The following is a 21,045-nucleotide window of genomic DNA, read 5'->3' on the forward strand; positions in this document are numbered from 1 at the left end:
CTGACGTCGTGATCCCCCTGCCTCGACCTCCCAGAGTGCTGGGATTACAGGTGTGAGTCACCACGCCCAGCCAATTCACTGTCTTATACAGTGTCAACTCTATGAGAACATGGGAGAAGTTTCTCTCTAATTTCGAGGTGGGAAATACTTGTAGTTTTCTTAAACAAGTTTACTTTTACCCTTGGACATTGAAAATCTCATAAATGACCTTGCTTTCCTCTCTGGGTACTTTCTAGAAAGTTCAGAGTCAAATTAGAGAATAAGATCAGTGGCATATATTTTGTGTACTCGACGCACTGTCTTACCTGCATTTTTTCCTTAGTTCATTGTATTCACTATTGGTTTGGATGTTTTGTCCCCTCCAGATCTCATGTTGAAATGTGATCCCCAATGTTAGAGGCAGGGCCTAGTAGGAGGTGCTTGGGCCATGGGGCACATCTCTCATGAACGTCTTGGTGCCCTGCTCAGGGTAATGAGTGATTTCATGCTTTGAGTTCAAGCGAGATTTGTTTTTTGAAAAAAGCACCTTCCCCCTCGTGCTCCCAATCTCGCCATGTGATATGTCTGCTCCCCGTTCACCTTCCACCATGACTGGGAGCTTGCTGAGGCCCTCACCAGCAGCAGATGTGGGCACCATGCTTCCTGGACAGCCTGCGGAACTGTAAGCCAAAATATGTGAGCCAAAATAAACCTATTTTCTTTATAAGTTACCCACTCTCAGGTATTCTTTTATAGCAATGCCAACAGACTAACACTCTTGTGATATCATACAAGCTAACTTAAGTCATTTCCAGAATAAAGCAGGATATAAATATAATGTTTACATAATGAATAAGGAGCATGTGCTACTGACTAGAAGGATGAGAAGGAAAATAGTCAAGTGCACCAGCTTACCAAGTGAATTAGTCAGCTTGAGCTGCTGTAACAAAATACCACAGAATGGGTAACTTAAACAATGTGAGTTTATTTCTCGCAGTCCCAGAGGCTAGGAAGTCCAAGATCAAGATACTGACAGAGAGCTGGGCTCAGTGTGCATGCCTGTAATCCTAGCTACTTGGGAGGCTGAGGCAGGAGGATTACTTGAGCCAGGAGTTCAAGTTCAGCCTGGGCAACATAGCAAGACCCTGTCAATAAAAAATAAAAATAATAATAAAAAAAAGATCCTGACAGATTTGGTTTTTAGTAAGAGCCCTTTTCCTGGCTTGCAGACAGCCACCCTCTAGCTATATTCTCACATTGTAGAGACAGACAGAGCTCTGGTCCCGCTTCTTCTTACAAGGGCACTAATTCCCTCATAGGGGCCCTACCCTCAAAATCTCATCTAAACCTAATTACCCCCCAAAGGCCGCACCTCCAAATACTATCACATTGGTTAGTGTTTTGTCATATGACTAAAAAAAAAAAAATTCCACCAGAATCTACTTATTAAATAGTTAATGTTACTTAAAAACAGTAATTCCTACCTCATCTTTTGCAATAAAGGCAACTTTGATGAACTATATGTGCAAATATCAGGCCCATGGCAAACACGGAGTAAGCAGGAAAGTCAGTATTAAAAGCCCCTAATGCAGTATTTTCAAATGACGAGAATCAACCTTGTGGTTCCACTCACCTTCAGCAAAGTTCCAATATGGCAACTTGTGTTATTCTTTATTATAGATTTAAAGCCCCATTAGCTACTTGTTCTTCCTGGTGGCTATAATAATTATAATAGCAGGAGCTATACTATTCCTCAGCAGACTTCCTCTTAATAGCTTCCAGGATGCTTATCTGAGAACCATCTCACCACATTTCACAAATACTTCATCCTTGACAGCCCACTCTATTCTTTGCACATCCTTTCATGCTGCATGCATATACTTGAAAGAGTTATAAATTCCAGCTCCATCCCAAATTATCTTTCCTCCTGTAAACTCCACATCATCTCTTTGCTACATTATAAAGGAATGTCCTTATCTGAAGTTTCCAATATTTGATACTGAATGACCGTATGTTGCATGAGTTCGTTTCAGCAGCTAAGTGACAATGGCTTTCTGCCAGAGCTGCAGAATAGTCATTCCTCAGAATCAGTAGGAAATTGGATTCAGGACCCTCCATGGACACCAAAGTCCTTGATGCTTGAGTCCCGCAGTCAGCCTGCAGAACCCTCAGACCTGAGAGCTAACTGTACAGTGTATTCTACCAAAATGAATGAGTTGACCACATACATCTGTGGACACAGCCATAAAGTCCTATAATACTAGAACTTGATGGAATCTTAGAGGTTACCTAGTCCTCCCCACTCTCACCTGCATTTTGCAACAAGGAAAACAGAGGCCTTAAGAAGTATTCATTCAGGCAGTCTCCCCTGTATCAATAGTTATGTGGTGTCCCAGAAGTTCAACTGTTCAGTCAGTTATTTGAAACTTGCTACATATTTTCCCATTAAAATACATTGTTACAACAGAAAGCTAGGCTCCCAGATTAGTCCACAAAATCCTACTTAGGATAGATGGTGGTGATGTTGGTAGGCACAACCATGTGAATGTAGTTAAATGTCACTCAACTGTATATTAAAAAATGGTAAAGATGGTAAATTTTCTGTTATATTTATTTTACCACACTTAAAAAAAAAATGTAACTCATGAAGTGACTGAAAGTTGTGGTACCAGAGGAAGGAGGAGCAGAAGGAAGAAGTTCCCACCATCCTGCCTGCGTCCAAAATTCCCTTAGGAAACTGCCCTCCCCAGTTTCAGCCACTGTGGGGCTGCCTCAATCTCATCTCCAGGTAGCCAACTGCTGCCTTAAGATAGTCCCCCTGGCCGCAGTGTTGGTTTATGAGCCATTTCAGTTCAATGAGATTCAAGAAGTATGTGTATGTATGTGTGTGTATGTGTGTGCACGTGCACACAAGCATGTGTACGTGTGTGTGTATGTGTGTGTGTGTGCTGCCAGGGAGGGTATTTAAAGCCCCATTAGCTGCAAAAAGAAAGCAAGCAAGGAAAGCAAGGAAGGAAGAAGGGAGGGAGGGGAAGAGGGAAAGAGGGAGGGAGAGAAAGAAGCAGGGAGGAAAGAAGGCACCTCTCCTTTTTTATTCTGCTGGAACTACTATAAGGAAGCCTATCTGGACAGGATCGTGGATAAATGGGAGATCCTGAATCACTGTGGCCACTGCTGCCACCATAATGGGTGCTAAACTGAGGCCTAAACCAGCACACAGAAGAACACACAGTGTTAAAAGAACTGCACAGAAAGAGTAGAGCTGCTGATGAAGCCATGAACTTTGGAACATACAGTATCTGAAGTATAAAGTTTACCTCTGAGCTTTTACTTGCATGAGTCAATAATTCCTTATTTTGTTGTAGCCAATTTGTGCTGGCTTTCTGTTGACTTGCAATGAAAATATTCTTATCAGATACACTTCTAGAATAAAGTTTGAAATAGACCAAGTTTGATCCTCATCCACTTCCCTTTCTGAAACCATCTTCCACCAGCCACTCTCTTTCTGCCCAGGCACCAGTGCCCTCCTCTGTTCCAAGGATCCCATTCCGATATCCTACTCAGGCCTGCACTAACTTTGAAAATGCTTCAAGCCCTGACATCACCTTCTCCTTTCCTCCTTCTTCTTTTACTCCCTGCTCCACCTCCACCACAAGTACAAATGCATAAAACAAAAATATTTTAAATATATAAATTACTATAAGTATGTTGTAACTGAGCCTAAAAGAGGACGAAGTTTGTGCCCACATCAGTTCGTGTGGGTCGACATGAATGGGTAGAAAAGTCACTGCTAGAAGCAGGTTTTAGGTGCAGTTCTGGGCAGAGGCTGAATGATGTCTGTTCCCCACAGAGAGATGCAGGTCATGCTGCAGAAGCTGGCTTTACAAGGGAATCTGGGAGCCACTAGGCACAAGAAGAGCCACTTGAGGGCCCAGGGGACACAGTGTGACCCAGAGTTGTGAAAGTCTGGAACACAGGTTGTTCAGGGAGGCTGAAGAGTACAGTGCTGAAAAACAGCACCTTAGAAGGAAGAAGCTGTGTTCTCACTGAGGAAGGCACAGCCCCTGCAGCAGAAGCCTCTTCAAAGGCTGGTGGCAGTAGACATCCATGAGTGGGGGAGCTGTGAGCACACGTTAAGACACTTGCTGGACTCAGAAACAATGGGCAACAGGTTAGGGGGAAGGTGTTAAGGTTCTATGTCTCCAGGTGAGAAATGTGAGCAAGCAATATATGGACTATTAATGTGGATACATGACAACTTCTGCTGCTGCTGCTCCTGCTTCCTCTGTTTTTTGTTTTTTGAGGCAGGGTCTCACTGTGTCAACTAGGCTGGAGTGCACTGGCACAATCATAGCTCACTGCAGCCTCAACCTCCTAGGCTCAAGCAATTCACCTGCCTCAGCCTCCAGAGTATCTGGGACCACAGGTGCATGCCACCACGCCTGGCTAATGTTTTTGTTTGTTTGTTTTGTTTTTGTTTGTTTTGTAGAGATAGGCTCTTGATATGTTGCCCAGGCTGGTCTGGGCACAAGTAATCCTCCCACCTCAGCTTCCCAAAGTGCTGGGATTACAGGCGTGATTATGGGCACAATGTCAATGTATATCCACAGGTTAGTGTGACATAGGGACATTTAGATTATACAAAGGAGATTTTAATAAGTGAACACCCAAAACACAGTATCAGGGCCATGAGAGAGAAGGAGACCTAGCGCCACATTAAAGAGCTTCAGGGAGAAGATTCAAGAGGGATTTTGACAAGTGGGAAGATTATCAAGTGGAAATGGGGACACCACTTTAAGGTGAAGGAATGTCATGATCGAGGGAGTAGAGGGATGAAAGCAGGGGTTACGTCCATGTCTAGGTACCTGTGGCTGCCATGTAAGTACGGTCAGAGGGGAGGGAAGGGGAACACACTGACATGAAAGGGCAAACAGATCCGGGGAGATGGGAGCGCGGCTGCTTCGTTGGGGTGGGCTTTGTTAAGAAGGTAAAATGAGCATACTTGTAAGCAATAAGTCAAATAACCATAATGTATGAATGAATAGCGCCTCCAAAGACTCCTGGGAACATTTATCGTTTTAAAATAGGCTGCTTGTTAACCCAAACCATCTTGGAACTGTCTGAATTTCAGACAGTGGAGGAAACAGAAAAGCAGTCAGGCAGTGTGAAAACAAGTATCTGGGGCAGGACTACCCCTGGGCGGCCTCATCCTCCCACTCCTACCTTCCCATCCCCACCGTGAGGGTCCCGGCCGGTCTCCACAGCTCTTCCCACTTCCTCTCAGCTGGTTCCCTTCTCAACTTCCAAACCCACACTTGGGTGTGGCACTCCAAGGTCTGGCTTTGTGTTGCTGTTGTTGCTTTAAACAAGACCACAGCCGGGCGCGGTGGCTCAAGCCTGTAATCCCAGCACTTTGGGAGGCCGAGGCGGGCGGATCACGAGGTCAGGAGATCGAGACCATCCTGGCTAACACGGTGAAACCCCGTCTCTACTAAAAAATACAAAAAAACTAGCCGGGCGTGGTGGCGGGCGCCTGTAGTCCCAGCTACTCAGGAGGCTGAGGCAGGAGAATGGTGGGAACCCGGGAGGCGGAGCTTGCAGTGAGCTGCACTCTAGCCTGGGCGACAGAGCAAGACTCCGTCTCAAAAAAAAAAAAAAAAACAAGACCACAGTTGTGGAGGGAGGCCTCAATAATGGTGGATGTTTTTAACATATGTATATGTTGGACATATTATGTTTTGCCTGCCTGCACTATCTTTTTAATAACCTGCTGCAGCCATAAAAAAAAAAAAAAAAAAAAAAAAAAACCAGCAGTGAATGTACTGAATGCTACTGCACCTACACTTTAAAATGGTTACAATAGTAAATTTTATATTACATTTATTATACCACAATAAAAAATAAATAAAACATAATTGTTAGAAAACATACCAAGGTCCTTGTTTTTTATTCAACAATAGCACTCTTTGGTGTCTTCTTACTAAAGAGGGGAAATAAATAAATACTTATAAATATGACATTTGCCTTTGATTGGGTTGGTTTACACCCTCAGTGTCTCTACTAATGTACAAATAGTCATAACAATAATATCCATGGTACACATTTCTCTTACAACATAGATTTGACAGAGTTTTTTAAAAGATATTAGATATAGTTTAATTTTCATTTTACATATCAAGAGGAATATGTATATTGTATTAAAGTAAATGAATACAACAATCAATACTACATGAAAAACAGAGCCTTCCCTATCAGAGTCCTCAACACGGAGACAGAAAGAATGAAACATATTCTCAAACTAAATCACCCCTCAAGCTTTCTGAAATTAGCAAAGAATGTTTGCAGCTGACCTATTTCTCGCCCACACGACTGTGTTGATAATTGACTTTTGTCCCCCAGGGAAGTACTCAAATATAATTGAGAAGCACCTGCCACATAGAGAGTACAGTTTTATATACCTAATAATTCCCGTAAATATTGTATTTAGCTTGGAACTCAAGCACTCTGCTTTCTCCTTAATTGTATTTCTCAAGAAAGAAATGTTATAATTACCAAAGCTGAGTTATTATGAACATCTAGATAAACTAAAAGAAGCATTTTGAATTGTAAGCACCCAAGATATTTCTATTACTAGAAATTATTGAAAATGATAACAATAACCATTTATATTGTTCATATACTTTTCTTTAATCCTGTCGATCACATCCTACTATAAAAACCACCCCCCTCTATAGATGGGAGCCACTCCATGATGACAAGAAGTCAAGTCAGGGGTTTGATTTCCATGCAGGTTAAAGAGTTTTGTGGTCGGGCGCGGTGTCTCACGCCTGTAATCCCAACACTTTGGGAGGCTGAGGTGGGCGGATCACCTGAGGTTGGGAGTTTGAGACCAGCGTGACCAACATGGAGAAACCACCATCTCTACTAAAAATACAAAATTAGCCGGGCATGGTGGCGCATGCCTGTAATCCCAGCTACTCGGGAGGCTGAGGCAGGAGAATTGCTTGAACCCAGGAGGTGGAGGTTGTAGTGAGCCAAGATCACACCATTGCACTTCAGCCTGGGCAACAAGAGCGATTCTAACTCAAAAAAAAAAAAAAAAAAAAAAAAAACTGGGCATGGTGGCTCACGCCTATAATCCCAGGAGTTTGGGAGGCTGAGGCAGGCGGATCACCTGAGGTCAGCAGTTTAAGACCAGCCTGGCAACATGGTGAAACCCCGTCTCTACTAAAAATATAAAAATTAGCCAGGCATGGTGGCACACACCTGTAATCCCAGCTACTCGGCAGGCTGAGGCAAGAGAATCGCTTGAACCTGGGAGGCGGAGGTTGCAGTGAGCTGAGATTGTGCCAGTGCACTCTAGCCTGGGAAACAGAGTGAGACTCCATCTCAAAAAAAAAAGAATTTTGCCAAAAAAAACACATTCAGCTTTATGAGCTGAGACTGCAGTTTCAACATAATTAAGAATATGATCCATCCCATTCAACACTGTGACTTGAAAAGCCATCTCTGACATTGACTTAAGGTAAGGCAAGTCTATTTCTATCCTCACGCCAACATCTACACAGCTACAACTGAAACTTCTCGGGCTGGTGTGAACAGTATGTTAATGAAAAAATTTGAGCCTTGGCAACATAGCAAGACCCCATCTCTACAAAAAAAATAAGAAAAACAGCCAGGCATGATGGCACACGCCTTTAGTTCCAGCTACTTGGGAGACTGAGGCAACTTGGGCCCAGGAGTTCGAGGCTGCAGTGAGTTGTGATTGCGCCACTGCACTCCAGCCCGGGTGACAGAGCGAGACCCTGTCTAAAAAAAGAAACAGAGAGAGAAAAAGAAAAAATCTGAAGGCAGTCACAAAAGACCACATGTGATTTTATGGTTCCATTGATATAAAATGTTCAGAGTAGGTAAATCCATAAAGACAGAGAATAGATTAGTGGATGCCTAGGGCTGGGAGGTGGGGAAGAGGATGCAGAATGACTGCTAACAGGGACAGGTTTCTTCTCCAAGTCATGAAAATATTAGATTATGACATGCCTGAAAAAAAGAATGCCTTCCCCACTTCTCAACACACACACACACACACACACACACACACACACACACACACACAGGGCAAATTAAAAAGCAGTGACTAAGGAACATTCTACTGGTAACAATGATCATTTTACCCACCTGTTTGATTCTAAACAATAATCAGCATTGAATTGTTAGCAATAGCATTGGGTCATTTAAGAAGAAAAAAAGGAAGATGATAAATTTATCTGCACAAGTTACTATGCATTTCCATTACTGCTAGATTTTCCATATGTTATCAATGAAACTGCTAAAAAAAATTTCCATAAGGAATTTAAAATCTCATCATAATATATGGACACAGTGAGCACTATAAAAGCTAACCACCTGTAGTGATCTTACAACCCAGAAAATGCATATTCTTTTCAAGTTTAGGCTTACAAAATATTTACTCCCAGAACAAATGCTACAACAGAAATTAAACTGCAACCCTGGAGAAAGATACATCCATCAACATAGAACAGAAAATGAGAAATGAAATAGACACGATTTGTCACCCAAATGATTACAGTGAGATGACCAGAAAAATTCAGGAGCCGTTGAATAAGTTTTATAGCCCTTACCTAACTAATGCTTTCAAATCATGAATGCCATCCCTTCAGATTCAAGTAATTACCTCTGCTCTATTTATGTGTGTAATAAGAAAAGACACGTTAAAGAAAATAGGGAAATTTATAAAGGCGCATGTTTACTCTACTCGAAATGAGAACTATCTTTAAGGAATTCCAAAGCACTGATTATATTCAAACCAGATGATAATACATTAGCCTCATCTATTTCTGAAGGCAGGGTGCCCTAGCACACAGCTTGTCATTGTTACTTGAAAGCAGTAAAGCTACAGTATTCCCTTAAAATTGAGTCTATAATTCAGCTTTCTCATGAATTTGGGCTTCTACTTCCAGTCCTACCTCCCTGAGTGCCCTCCTTCCTCCTCACAGTACACATGTTTAAATCCATGTGAAATTCTTGATGTGTCCACGTAGTCGAGTTCAGAACTGACATTCTTATAGAGTGAAGAACACTGGATTCACCTCATTGATTTCTTGGTTCATTAAGTACAAGGGCAACTGTGCAAAAGCAGGACAGTACTGACTGCTTCAACCAGAGTGTGTTTGGATTGGGGTTTGTTGAGGATAACAGCCCAGCTCTTCTTGAGACTTATCCATTGATGTATTCTAAGATGGAGAGGTATAGCAGAGTGGGTTCCTGGGGATGGTCAAAGAGTGCTTTGCAAGCTTTGTCTTACCATGGCCCACAAAGGAAATAATTGTGCAACACACTGGATTCAGTGGAAGTGAAAAACAGTCCAGAAGCTCAGCCTACACCAGGCTCACCCCACTGAAGGATCATCTTGGAGGATACATGTTTTGAGGCCTGTCACCCATTCTCGGCCCACACGCTCTGTGGGAAAGAAAGCTCCAGCAAAGGAAGAGCAAATAGAGAGATGGCACTGTTCTGGGAAGCTCTCTGTTCCAAAATATGGCTTAAAAAGCATGCAGAGCCAGGCGCAGTGGCTCATGCCTGTAATCCCAACACTTTGGGAGGCTGAGGTGAAAGGACTGCTTGAGCCCAGGATTTGAGACCAGCCTGGGCAATATGGTGAGACCCCATCTCTACTAAAAGTTAAAAAAAAAAAAAAAAAAAAAAAGCCAGGCTTGGTGGTGCACACCTGTAGTCCCAGCTACTTATAGGCTGACGTGGGAGGATCACGGGAGCACAGGAGGTTGAGGCTGCAGGGAGCACGACAAAGAAAGAAAAGAAAGAAAGACACAGAGAGAGAGAGAAAGCAAGCAGAGGCCAAACACAGAGGGCTACTGAGCAGAATGGGACCTGCATGCCCCACTCACCACATGTCTGTAGAGTCTTCATGAATTTGAGTGAGTTGCAAGCTGCTCACCCTGGTTAGGATTTATGCTTTATTCTGAGTCAGAGCTTCAGAAATGAGACCAACAATGGGCCAAGCTTTGAGGAAGATGAGTATGGACAATGCCAAGACCACACCCAGAAAAATGGGTCAGACCCAGATTTGAGTGGCCAAAGGAAACCCATTAAACAGCATTGCCTTTTGTTTAAACCTTGTTTGAAAGGGCAGTCTCTGCTTCCTTAATATCCAGGGTTGACCCTGTCTGGGGCAGCAGGTGGAGCAATTAAGGGGAGAGGGCCAAAGCCAAAGTCATTTTCAGTTTACATTTCCACACAGCTTCCTATAATTTTCTAGAAAAATTAAAACCTGAATCAGAACATATCTAAGTTTCAATAAAATCGTACCATTCTAAATTAAAGGATAAATATTTATTCTACAGAAACGAAATTTAGGGCTGGGTGTGATAGCTCACGCCTGTAATCGTAGCACTTTGGGTGGCTGAGGCAGGTGGATCACTTGAGGTCAGGCGTTCAAGACCAGCCTGGTCAACATGGTGAAGCCCCATCTCTACTGAAAATACAAAAGTTAGCTAGGCGTGTTGGCGGGTGCCTGCAATCCCAGCTACTTGGGAGGCTGAGGCAGGAGAATCGCTTGAACCTGGGCGGGAGAGGTTTCAGTGAGCTGCGATTGCGCCACTGCACTCCAGCCTGAGCAACAGAGTGATTCCATCCCAAAAAAAAAAAGAAGAAGAAATGAAATTTTGGCAATTCTATCCATCAAGAACAGAGACTCAGACATAAGTAAAAATGACTGGTTAATGGGTTAGCTGCCCAGTAATTATACTTCTTTCTTTGTAAGCTCAGTTCAATTTATTTAAGCCCCAAAACAAGAAGAAGTACAGTTTGCCAAGAGGGACAGAGTTCTTTCTTGCTCTATCAGAGCAAGGGAAGATTCACTGCACAAAAACTCACAAAGGAAATAAGTGTGAACTTTTAAAAGTTCATTGTAACTGGATTACACCATTTAGAAAGGAAGGTCTACTTACAGAGCAAGTAGAAACTCCCAACTTTGCAGATGAAAATGATTCACTACTGTCTTCCATGCAGCTAAAATATAAAAATGATTGTGCCCCAGCTTGGCCAGCATGGTGAAACCCTGTCTCTACTAAACGTACAAAAATTAGCCAGATGTGGTGGCGCGCGCCTGTAGTCCCAGTTACTTGGGAAGCTGAGGCAGGAGAATCACTTGAACCCGGGAGGCAGAGGTTGCAGTGAGCCAAGATTGTGCCACTGCACTCTAGCCTGGGCAACAGAATGAGACTCCTTCTCAAACAAAAATAAACAAATATAACTGGTTGTGCCCCTCCTTGGCTGTTTCCCTCAGATCCACTCCTCCCCTCCACTGCTCCGCTGTCTATCTCAGGGGACCACAGCCTGCAGCTTGTTTCCCAGAATCCCAGGTCAGTGGGCTTCTAGAGAGGCTCAGCCAGTGGGAGGAATTGGTAGAAGACTGGAAGGTGGAAGGAATAATCCTACAAGAAGCTAACCAAGCAAACAAAAATTCCACCCATGATAGAACTCGGAAGAAACCACAGTCTCTAAATTCTTCAACTGATGCTATGGTTCTTCAAGCAACCACACAGATTCAGAACATTTCTAGGATCTAAGAGGAATAAGCTCCATATGTCCTTGCATGTATCCACACCTATGTGAGTTTGTGTGTTTGGCTTGTTTATCCAGGGATAAAGTGGACTGTGGTGAAAAAAAAGAGTAGAGTCTGAGCCAGGATCCCTTGTGTCTGTTCTACCATTATCTATTGGTGTGACCTTTATGTCCTTGGGCCTATGTTTTATTCATCTGAAAAAAGAGACTGAAGTATTTTCTTCCTGCAATCTCTTCCTGTTCTAAAATTCTGTGATTCTAAGTTTATGGATACATTTTGCATATATGCATGCCTCTAGACATATGATTATTCTCAGAGCTATGCGCAAAGCATATACCTTCTGTTGATGAATTTGCATTTCATCAGAGAAACATATCTATAACTGGTGCTCAAATTATAACCTAAAGAATTTGTTTGCCAACTTGTTTTATTCTAGTATGAACCTAAAAATCTGAATGTTTTAGATCTCTAAATACAGTGCGGTTCATTGAATTATTGTAACGATCATCTGATTAGCATACTTTTAAAAATACGAGGTTTCTTGCTCTAAGGTAGATGGTTCCAACAATGGCTGCAACCGTATCTTCCATTCCACATGCTCTTTTTTTAAATGAAATATTATTATACATTATTCTGTAACTTATTATTTTCACTTAAATGCATTTCCATATCATTACATGCAGGGTGGCTTCATTTTTTTCTTTAATGGCTGAATAGTACTCTGTAGTATAATATATAGTAGTCCCCCCGTAACTGCGGGGGATACATTCCAAGACCCCAGTGGATGCCTGGAACTATAGATAGTAACAAACCCTATATATATATTATGTATTTCCCTATACATATATACTTAAAATGAAGTCTAATTTGTAAATTAGGCACAGTAAGAGATTAACAACAATAACTAATAATAAAATAGAACAATGTTAACAATATGCCATAATAAAATTTATATGTAATGTAGTCTCTTTCTCACTCTCAAGATATCTACTGTACTGTACTCACCTACATTCAGACCTCAGTTGACCACAGGTAACTGAAACCAGGGAATGCAAAACCATGGATAAGAGGGTCCCAATGTGGCCGGCCGCGATGGCTCACGCCTGTATCCCAGCATTTTGGGAGGCCGAGGCAGGTGGATCACAAGGTCAGGAGATCGAGACCATCCTGGCTAACACAGTGAAACCCCGTCTCTACTAAAATTACAAAAAATTAGCCGGGCCTGGTGGCAGGTGCCTGTAGTCCCAGCTACTCGGGAGGCTGAGGCAGGAGAATCCCTGGAACCAGGGAATCACAGGTTGCAGTGAGCCGAGATCATGCCACTGCATTCCAGCCTGGGCGACAGAGTGAGACTCCATCTCAAAAAAAAAAAAAAAAAAAAGAGGACCCCAATGTACATTATTTGCTCTTTTACTGACTGCTGCATACATATGTTGTTTCTAGTTTCTCTGCTCAATGTGATGTTTGCTGTGGATTTTAGTAGATAATTTTTATTAGATTTAGGGAGCTGCCTTCTATTCTTTTTTTTTATACCATGTGCCTCTAGATATGCTCTATTCTTAACTTACAAAATTTATCAAATACTTTTTTGGCACCCATTGAAATTAACATATATTTTTCTGTAATTTGTTACATAAATTGAATAATCTTTGAATTCCTGTTTATACTATTGGCACTGAATTTGACTTGCTGTTTTTCTGTGTGTGTGTGTGTGTGTGTGTGTTTACCCATATGCTCTTTTATAATGTGACCTTGTTGCACCCCATCAAAAGATAGTCTGTTTTCTCCTTCCTTGCAACTGGGCAGGCTCTTGGACATGTTTGGACTTGAGGTTGCAAGAGAAGTGATACAGTGTAGCTTTCGAAACTGGGTCTTAGGAGAGCTGCAGCTTCAGCCTTCACTTCTTGGAACCTAGCCACCATATTAAGGAAGCTCAAGCAACCATGTTGAGAGGCCCAGGTGGAGGAAAACTGAGCCCCTGCCAAAAGCTCTAGTTGAGTTCGCAGCCGGCAGCCAGCACCAACTGCCAACCTCATGTGTGAGGCTACTCTGGACCTTCCAGTCATCCCAGTGCCCATATAATATCACACAATGCAGAACTGTCTGGTTAGTACACAGAAATGAAAATATATTGTTGTTTTAAGCCACAGAGTTTTGGGAGAAGTTTGTTAGGAGGCAATTTCTCCCCACTAAACAAAGCATTTAATGTTGGAGCAGAACCTCATGCCTAAAATATATCAAGTTAGTCCTCCATCCATCCATGGCTTCATTCATTCAAGTGTATGTTTACTGAACATATACTATGCTAGATGCTGAGACCACAAAGATCAAATGCCGGCATGTCCCTGTCCTCGTGGAACGCATCTGTATGTTTACTGAACATATACTATGCTAGATACTGAGAACACAAAGATCAAATGCCGGCATGGCCCTGTCCTCGTGGAATGCATCTGGATGAGGAGACAGAATGTAACAGAGAAATCTAAGTACATGTTAAATAAAAGTGGTGTGCTACTGAAAACTGGCACAAGGCCCTCTGGGAGCCCCTACTTGAGGAACTGACTTTATCAGGAAGGTTAGAAGAGGAAGTGAAGACTAAATTCCCAGATCTCAGGGAAGATTAAAAGTTAACTAGGCAGAAGGAAGGGCAAGAACCTGTCACACAGAGAGCTCAGCATATGCAAAGGACCAGTGGCAAGAGGGAGGACAGTGTGCTCAAACTCTGTGTCCAGAGCTAAGAGATCATGGCTCAAGATGAGGCCAGAAGCAGGTAGGGACCAGGCCAAGTACGACTTTGCTGGCCTCATAACAGCAGACTTAACAAGGAAAAGTCAGCAAACTATTCCCACTCTGATCAGATTTTCTCTTCAAACCCCAGTGGGAAGAGGACTAACTTGGAGTACTCAACCATATAAACCGTAGGTGTAGTGACACACATGGGTAGATATACTTATGGGTATATAATAGATACTCGGGGTACATGGTCATTGAGCCCGCCCTCTCATTCCTTGTCACATGTCACTGTACTGTTTGTAGACATCTCTGTCTCCATTGCTAGATTATAAAAATCTTTGAGTATGGGGGCTGTGCTCATCCATCTTTTCATTCCTCCTGTATAATATCTAACACAGTGCTGGGCACAAAGCAAATACTTAAGTGTTTCCTAAAACTTTAAAACATGACTAAATAATCCATTCATAAATAGCCTGTAAGAAGGGCTCTCCTGAAAGAAAATTCTACAGCCTCATTTGGAAAGCCACTCCAATGATGGCAACACTCTTACGAAGGTCTTGCTGTAAAACATCATTCCTTTCTAATTTGGGCCAATTCTTGAGTTTCATCCTCAATGAAGAGTGAGAACACTTCATCACATTTCCAAAGAAGGCCTTTGTGTACACTTTGAAGATCATTTCTGGGTCACTCCTAGCTTTCTTTCCTTTCAGTGGCAAAGAACTTCATCTTCTCACCTTTCCTCAAAGAAGCCATTTAGTTGCTCCCTGGATTCATTCCAAAACCTCCATGGTGGAGGCCAGCAATCTTGTAGACCAGAAATAAGGTCAAAGATTCCTGAGGGGCTTCATGAGCAGTGCTCAGAATGGAAGCAGGCTCTCTTTCTCAGTCTGCTTGTTTTCCAGCCAATTCAAATGTGCATGTGTGTGCGTGCACACATATGTGCATGTATATTCTCACAAATACTGAAACTTTTTAACAAGCTCAAAGAACAAATATTGTCTTATTGGGTGAGTTTGTCAACTGCCTTCTCTGCTTCACCAACAGCCCAATCTTCCCCATCAAATGTGACAGATCGATTTTTTTTTTTTTTTAGTGAAAGCTTTTCTTCATATTTTTGTAAATAATATGACAAAGAAATTAGCAATTTTTTTTTTTTTTGGTATTTCACTATCTTCTTCAAAGGCATCACACAGACTGTGAAATAGCACCAAGAAATTTCATCGCTCCAATGTATCAAGAATTCAAATATCAATAAATCACTGATCATTCTATAAATAATGAGACTCTGGTTTTGGGTTTTTTTTGTTTTTGTTTTTGTTTTTTTTTCTGACGGAGTCTTGCTCTGTCACCCAGGCTAGAGTGCCGTGGAGCAATCTTGGCTCACTGCAACCTCCACCGCCTAGGTTCAAAAAATTCTCCTGCCTCAGCCTCCCAAGTAGCTGGGATTACAGGCACACACCACTATGCTTGGCAAATTTCTTTGTATTTTTAGTAGAGTTGGGGTTTCACCATGTTAGCCAGGCTGGCTTCGAACTCCTGACTTCAAATGATCCTCCCACCTTAGTCTCCCAAAGTGCTGGGATTACAGGCATGAGCCACTGTGACCCACCCAAGGCTCTGTTAACATAAGCAGCTGTTATGCTTTCATAAAAAATATTTTTTGGCATTTGGGTGAAAATTTCAATTTTATCCCAAAGTTACTGTTAAACTGCATTTGCAATCATTGTCTTTATCTCATCAAAGAAATGTAAATCCCTCAGTGATTTTTATTGTAGCCAATACAGAAGTCTGTATGATGTCATTTGAATGAGATCATGTGTAGGATACTTAGTGAGTTGTAAAGTGCTCATAAAAATTAGGTACTATTTTTGTACTGAAAAACAAGAAGATTGTATATATAACACAATTACAATTAACTCCAAAATTTAAATTAGACTATTTAATCAAAGCAATGAATTCCCATTTCATAGATGAAATGTATTTATTCAAAAAAACCTACTTTGCTTTAAATTATTCCCAAAATTATTTAGCATGCAATACTTTTAACATTTCTCAAGCCAGCACATAGCAGCACGCTTTACAAGAACTTACATATATATCATCTCAATCAGTTATGGGCATAAATTGAGAAAAGAATAATAATATTAGAATATTATTTTGTTTGTGCTTGGAAGGAAGAATAAAGCATTAGTGCAGTTATGTAGATGAACTCAAAAGTTTTAGTCAAACAGTTTATAGAATGAACTGCTGTGTAATTAGTAGTTCCAAGAATTTGCAACATTGAAACACCACTAAAAATAGGCACCTACAAAATAAACACCAGCAAGACCTCAAACAGTTGCATAACAGAAAGATGTTTTAAGATAAACAATGTTTGCCCTATCAAATACACAATATAAGTACTGCAAATGGGATAGAATTCACTTTTAGAATGAATTCGGAATCCAAAATGCATTTATTTCCATAATGTACATGCTTAGTGCTCACTGAATTAAAGGGTAGTCAAAATTTCTGCCTCTGCAGAAAGTGAAATTCTGCATAATAAATATCATCTAAATATGCTTTACAGACCCTTTTAGGAGAGGTCTGAGTCCAATTTTGAGGCTAAAGCCCATTCCTTGTTGATATGTTTAAACTGATGATAATCACTAAAGAAACACCAGAGCTGCCATCATAGGTTAGAAAACACATTACACAATATTGAGTAACCTAGAGGGAAAAGAACTTCTCAAGGTCACTTCAGCAGCTCACAGGAAGACCTGGGATAAAAGCCTCTTGGTGCGATGACCAGTGTCTTCCTAGGTCACCCGAAACCTAGGACACACCCTGACAATTTCTGTTCCAAAGAAAGATCAAGGTGACTCACTTTTGCATGATCTCTCTAGCACCCAGCAGCCAGGGGTGGTTTCATTAACAGCACATGCACAGTTGGAAAACTGAGGACCAATTTCTTGTGCCAAGGTGAAAGGCACCTAAGCATCCAGCGTTACCAGCGATCCCGATCCCGAGCACAGACAACTCGCACTAGAACCACGCAGGAGAAAGCAAGCACTAGGAAAACAAACACGACGTGAAGGCGCACCCAGACTGGGAGCTGAGTGCTGGCCTTCGTTAATTCCTATTTAACCAGATACGGCTGTCTTTCCCTAATTAAGCGAATCCAAGAAACGGTCCTAAAGTGAGACTAAACTTTCTGCTCAAAGTGTCTTTCTTTTGACCGCAGCTTGACGATCTCTCCCAAGATCCAGACAGATAAGAGTATTCAAATTAGGACAAAACAGAAGAAACCACTAACTCAACTCGAATCAAACCAGGTCGCCGGCCCCGAGGGGTCTGGTTACTCTAGGTCGAGTTATACGACTTAAAGACATTTCTCCACGCACCAAAGGTGCAACCAGACATATTTCCAGCTCTCAAATTCAACGTCCCTGACTTAAGCCAGGTCCCCGCCGAAATGTCCACACACATGCACAAACTAACTTCCCGGGGCGGTGCGGAGACGCCGGGAAGCGAAGACTTCAAGAGCCCAGGCTAGAGGGAGAGGGACTGAGTCCGAGCACCGGCCGAGGCCGGGAAGGGACGTGCGCGGGCTGGACCCGCAGGTCCCGCACGTGGGGGCCACGACCGGCTCCAGGACCCCGCGCCACGCGCTCGGCCTCCTCCCCATCCTGCTCTCCCTCCTCCTTCTCTTACCTGTCTGAGGATGAAGCTGGTCGAAGTGGTGCTGCCATCGGATCTTTTCAACCTGCTCCTCCGGGTTGTGGTGCCTCGGGCCACCTGGACTCGACACACGGGGCCAGAGAGAAGCCGGTGAGGACCGCAGCGCAGAGCGGGGCGACCACCCCCGGCTGGAGTCCGCCTCCGGACCCGCTCCCCGGGGTCCCCCAGAGCCCGCACCCAAGTCTCCTCCGCGACTCCCAAATTCAGCCCCCATCCCCACCCACCCACTCCAAGCCTCGACGGCTGAAAAGATGCTCCAGAAGAGCAGCCCGCAAGCACCCACCACATCCATTAACAAAGACTCTCAGGGTGCGGGGTCCGAGTCCCCGGCATCCGCTGGGGGAGGCTGCGGGCTCCGGAGCGGGAGCGCAGAGACCTGAAGGAGGGTGAGGAGGAGGAGGAAGAGAAGGAGGAGAAAGAGGAGGAGCGGGAGGAGAAAGGGACGTGGAGGAGGGGTGGGGGAAGCGGGGCAGCCGACTCCCGGGACTGGGGCCCCGCACGCCGGGCACAAAGGCGGGGCGCTCTCGGGCGGCAGAGGAGGTGTGAGGAAGGAAGAGGAGGAAGAGGAGGAGGGGGAGGAGGGGGCGGTACCTGCGAGGTGGGGGAGTGCGGCCCGTCCGCGGTCCCATTCTTGGCGTAGGAGGAGGAGGACATCGTTCAGAGCCGCCGCATGGCCAGCCCGTGCGCGGTGGGCGGAGGGCGCTGGCCCCCTAGGCTGGGCTGCGGACGGAGGGGGAGGGCGCAGGACTTCCCCACCCGGCTCCAGGACCCGCGCCGGCGCCCAGGCTCCCTTCCCGCACTTCGGGGAGCGCGGCACCTTAAAGGGACCGAGGAGCTTCCCCCGCGCTTGCGGCGGGGTCCCGGGGAGGGGGCTTCTCGGAAACTCGCCTACCGGAGCGGATTGGGAGAAGCGCTCTCCCACCTAGCAAGCGCTTTACATCAGAGCTTCCAGAGGATGAAGGGAGGGGGAAATCTGGGATGGGGGTGGCAGGATTAAAATAGTCTGCACAGTTTAAAATGAGACAAAGGTGGCACGGTTCATGAATCAGGACTTGGGGAGGGAAGCTGGTGCAGTGTGGCGGGAGTGGGAAGAACCGAGCGGGTGTGTGTGTGTGTTTGCTGCACTGGAATTTTAAAAGGGCAAGAGCAGAGCCACCTTCCGCGACTTCACTGATCAGCCTACTGTGTAAGGCATGAGGTTTTGTGGCTTGCTTTTCGTCCGCGTCTTTGTATTGCTTTGGCAATTCCATCCTTAGAGCTGCGAGTCACACACATCCACGCAGCCGTGGGAAACCCAGCCAGCCTGAGTCTGACGGGAGATGCTGCCCCGCCAAAGACCAGTATGTCCTAAGGAGTTTTGAAGGTCATATTAGACCTGCTAAGAAGCAAGAGTTGGTCACTGTGCCTCCCATTTCTTTGCGGATGGATGTTTTCAAGGGGAGAAATTCATCCTTGCAACCATACACACCGTTTGCCATTGCTTTCCTCCTGTAAATCCATACAAGAGATTAATTTGTGATCGAATTAAAAGAGAGGAATTGCGGAGAGGAAGAATAAGTGCGAGGTATTGTAGAGAGGAATAAGAAGAGGGAAGAAAAATATATGCAAATTCAAAAATAAAGAGACTCCGTTTAAATGAAAATATACATACTATCTCAAATCGCTAAATCAGCTTGCATTCCAGGACTTTATGTTTATAGACACAACTACCATGCTTGTTTTAACAATTGTTTGGCTTTATTCAGGTCCCGGTTATATCTTACCATCCACCAGACACTTCCTTTCCATTCCTAATCCCGTCACTTAATCCAAACTTCTGTAACAATCTTATTAACTAGTATCCTTGCCTCCAGGCTTTCTAGTGCATGTGCACATATGCACACATACACACGCAGAGATTTCATTCCCTCTACACACTACAGGCAAAACCGTTTTCCTAAAATATCCTGCCCAAGTCACTCTTCTCTAAGATAAAGTCCAAATTCCATGGGCCGACAACTCAGCCTCTCTTGCATTTCTGATCACTCTCCATCTCATTTCTCCATCTTGATCTCTCTATACAAACCTTCCAGCAAGTAGGCAGGTCTAGTCATCATTAGCCAAGTATTCCAAATACAATCACACTCGAGCACCTCTGCTTTGGAACGCCTCCTTGGAATATGCCCTCCCAACAACCTACACACCCGGCTGAATCCTACCTTTCCTCTAAATGGGACTCAGCTCACTCTTCCTCCACAGAAATCCTCTCTGACCACTCCAGTCCCAGATAATTCTTGTGCTTATGAAAAACTGGAGCATGTATTCTCTGGGAACTTAGCATAGGCTGCCTTAGTTTATTAGTTTGTTAGTTCTGTTGTTGTGAAAATCTCCTAATTTTCAGGACAGATTTTTAGCTATTCTATTCCTATTCCAATTCCTTCCATATAGTAGATACTCCATGAATTTATGGGGAATGGTAGGTCTAACCATGCAGGACTCCCTGCTTTAGTTACTGTCAACCCAATCTGTATTTAGTTCTGAGCCATTTTGATAGCTGATATGTGTGTGCATATTAAATTACTGTGTGAGCACTGGACTTTGAATTGTGTGGTTTTCCACTGTCCACAGTCTCACTGACTTTGAGTTACTGAAACAGAACCCACAGAGGCATAACAGCATGAGAAGCTCTGTACACTCAGCTCAAAGCAAAACTGGTGAACATTATAAAACATATATATACAACCATTTAAATTTCTAAAAATGGTCCTAAAGGTGCACAACAAATGAAGGAACATTCACTCAAGAAAACCTACTGAAACCCAGTAAGAAAAGTGAGCTTGAGGTATCTGATCCAAGACCTACTCACTCTCTTCCTGCTTCCAGCTCAGAGAGGGAAACTCCACGCTATACTGGTGCAGCCAAGAACACAGGGCTCCCTCACCTCTTCAGCTCCCAGTTGGAGGGTCAGCTTCCTAGGAGGGACAAAACATCAGGATTTGTCATCCTCCCCCAAGCTACCTGTTGTTGAG

General features: G+C 43.7%; 1 protein-coding gene across 2 annotated transcripts in view; it reads right to left on the reverse strand.

The window, feature by feature from the left end:
- The window catches only part of CACNB4 (calcium voltage-gated channel auxiliary subunit beta 4), a 266,924-nt gene extending 246,187 nt beyond the window's left edge, over positions 1 to 20,737 (reverse strand). The window contains exons 1-2 of one of the 2 annotated variants that reach the window (XM_003907474.5): positions 18,629 to 20,737; positions 18,011 to 18,094 (exon numbers count right to left, since the gene is read on the reverse strand). In XM_003907474.5, the coding sequence (XP_003907523.1) occupies positions 18,011 to 18,094; positions 18,629 to 18,691 (147 nt within the window). In that variant the 5' untranslated portion in view covers positions 18,692 to 20,737. Of the gene's footprint in view, positions 1 to 18,010; positions 18,095 to 18,320; positions 18,480 to 18,628 lie in introns of those variants that run through there. The other variant, XM_003907475.4, reaches the window with a different exon arrangement.
- Positions 20,738 to 21,045: the final 308 nt, after the last annotated feature.

Source organism: Papio anubis, chromosome 10, assembly GCF_008728515.1.
Source record: "Papio anubis isolate 15944 chromosome 10, Panubis1.0, whole genome shotgun sequence".
In the NCBI taxonomy this organism is placed as follows: domain Eukaryota; kingdom Metazoa; phylum Chordata; class Mammalia; order Primates; family Cercopithecidae; genus Papio; species Papio anubis.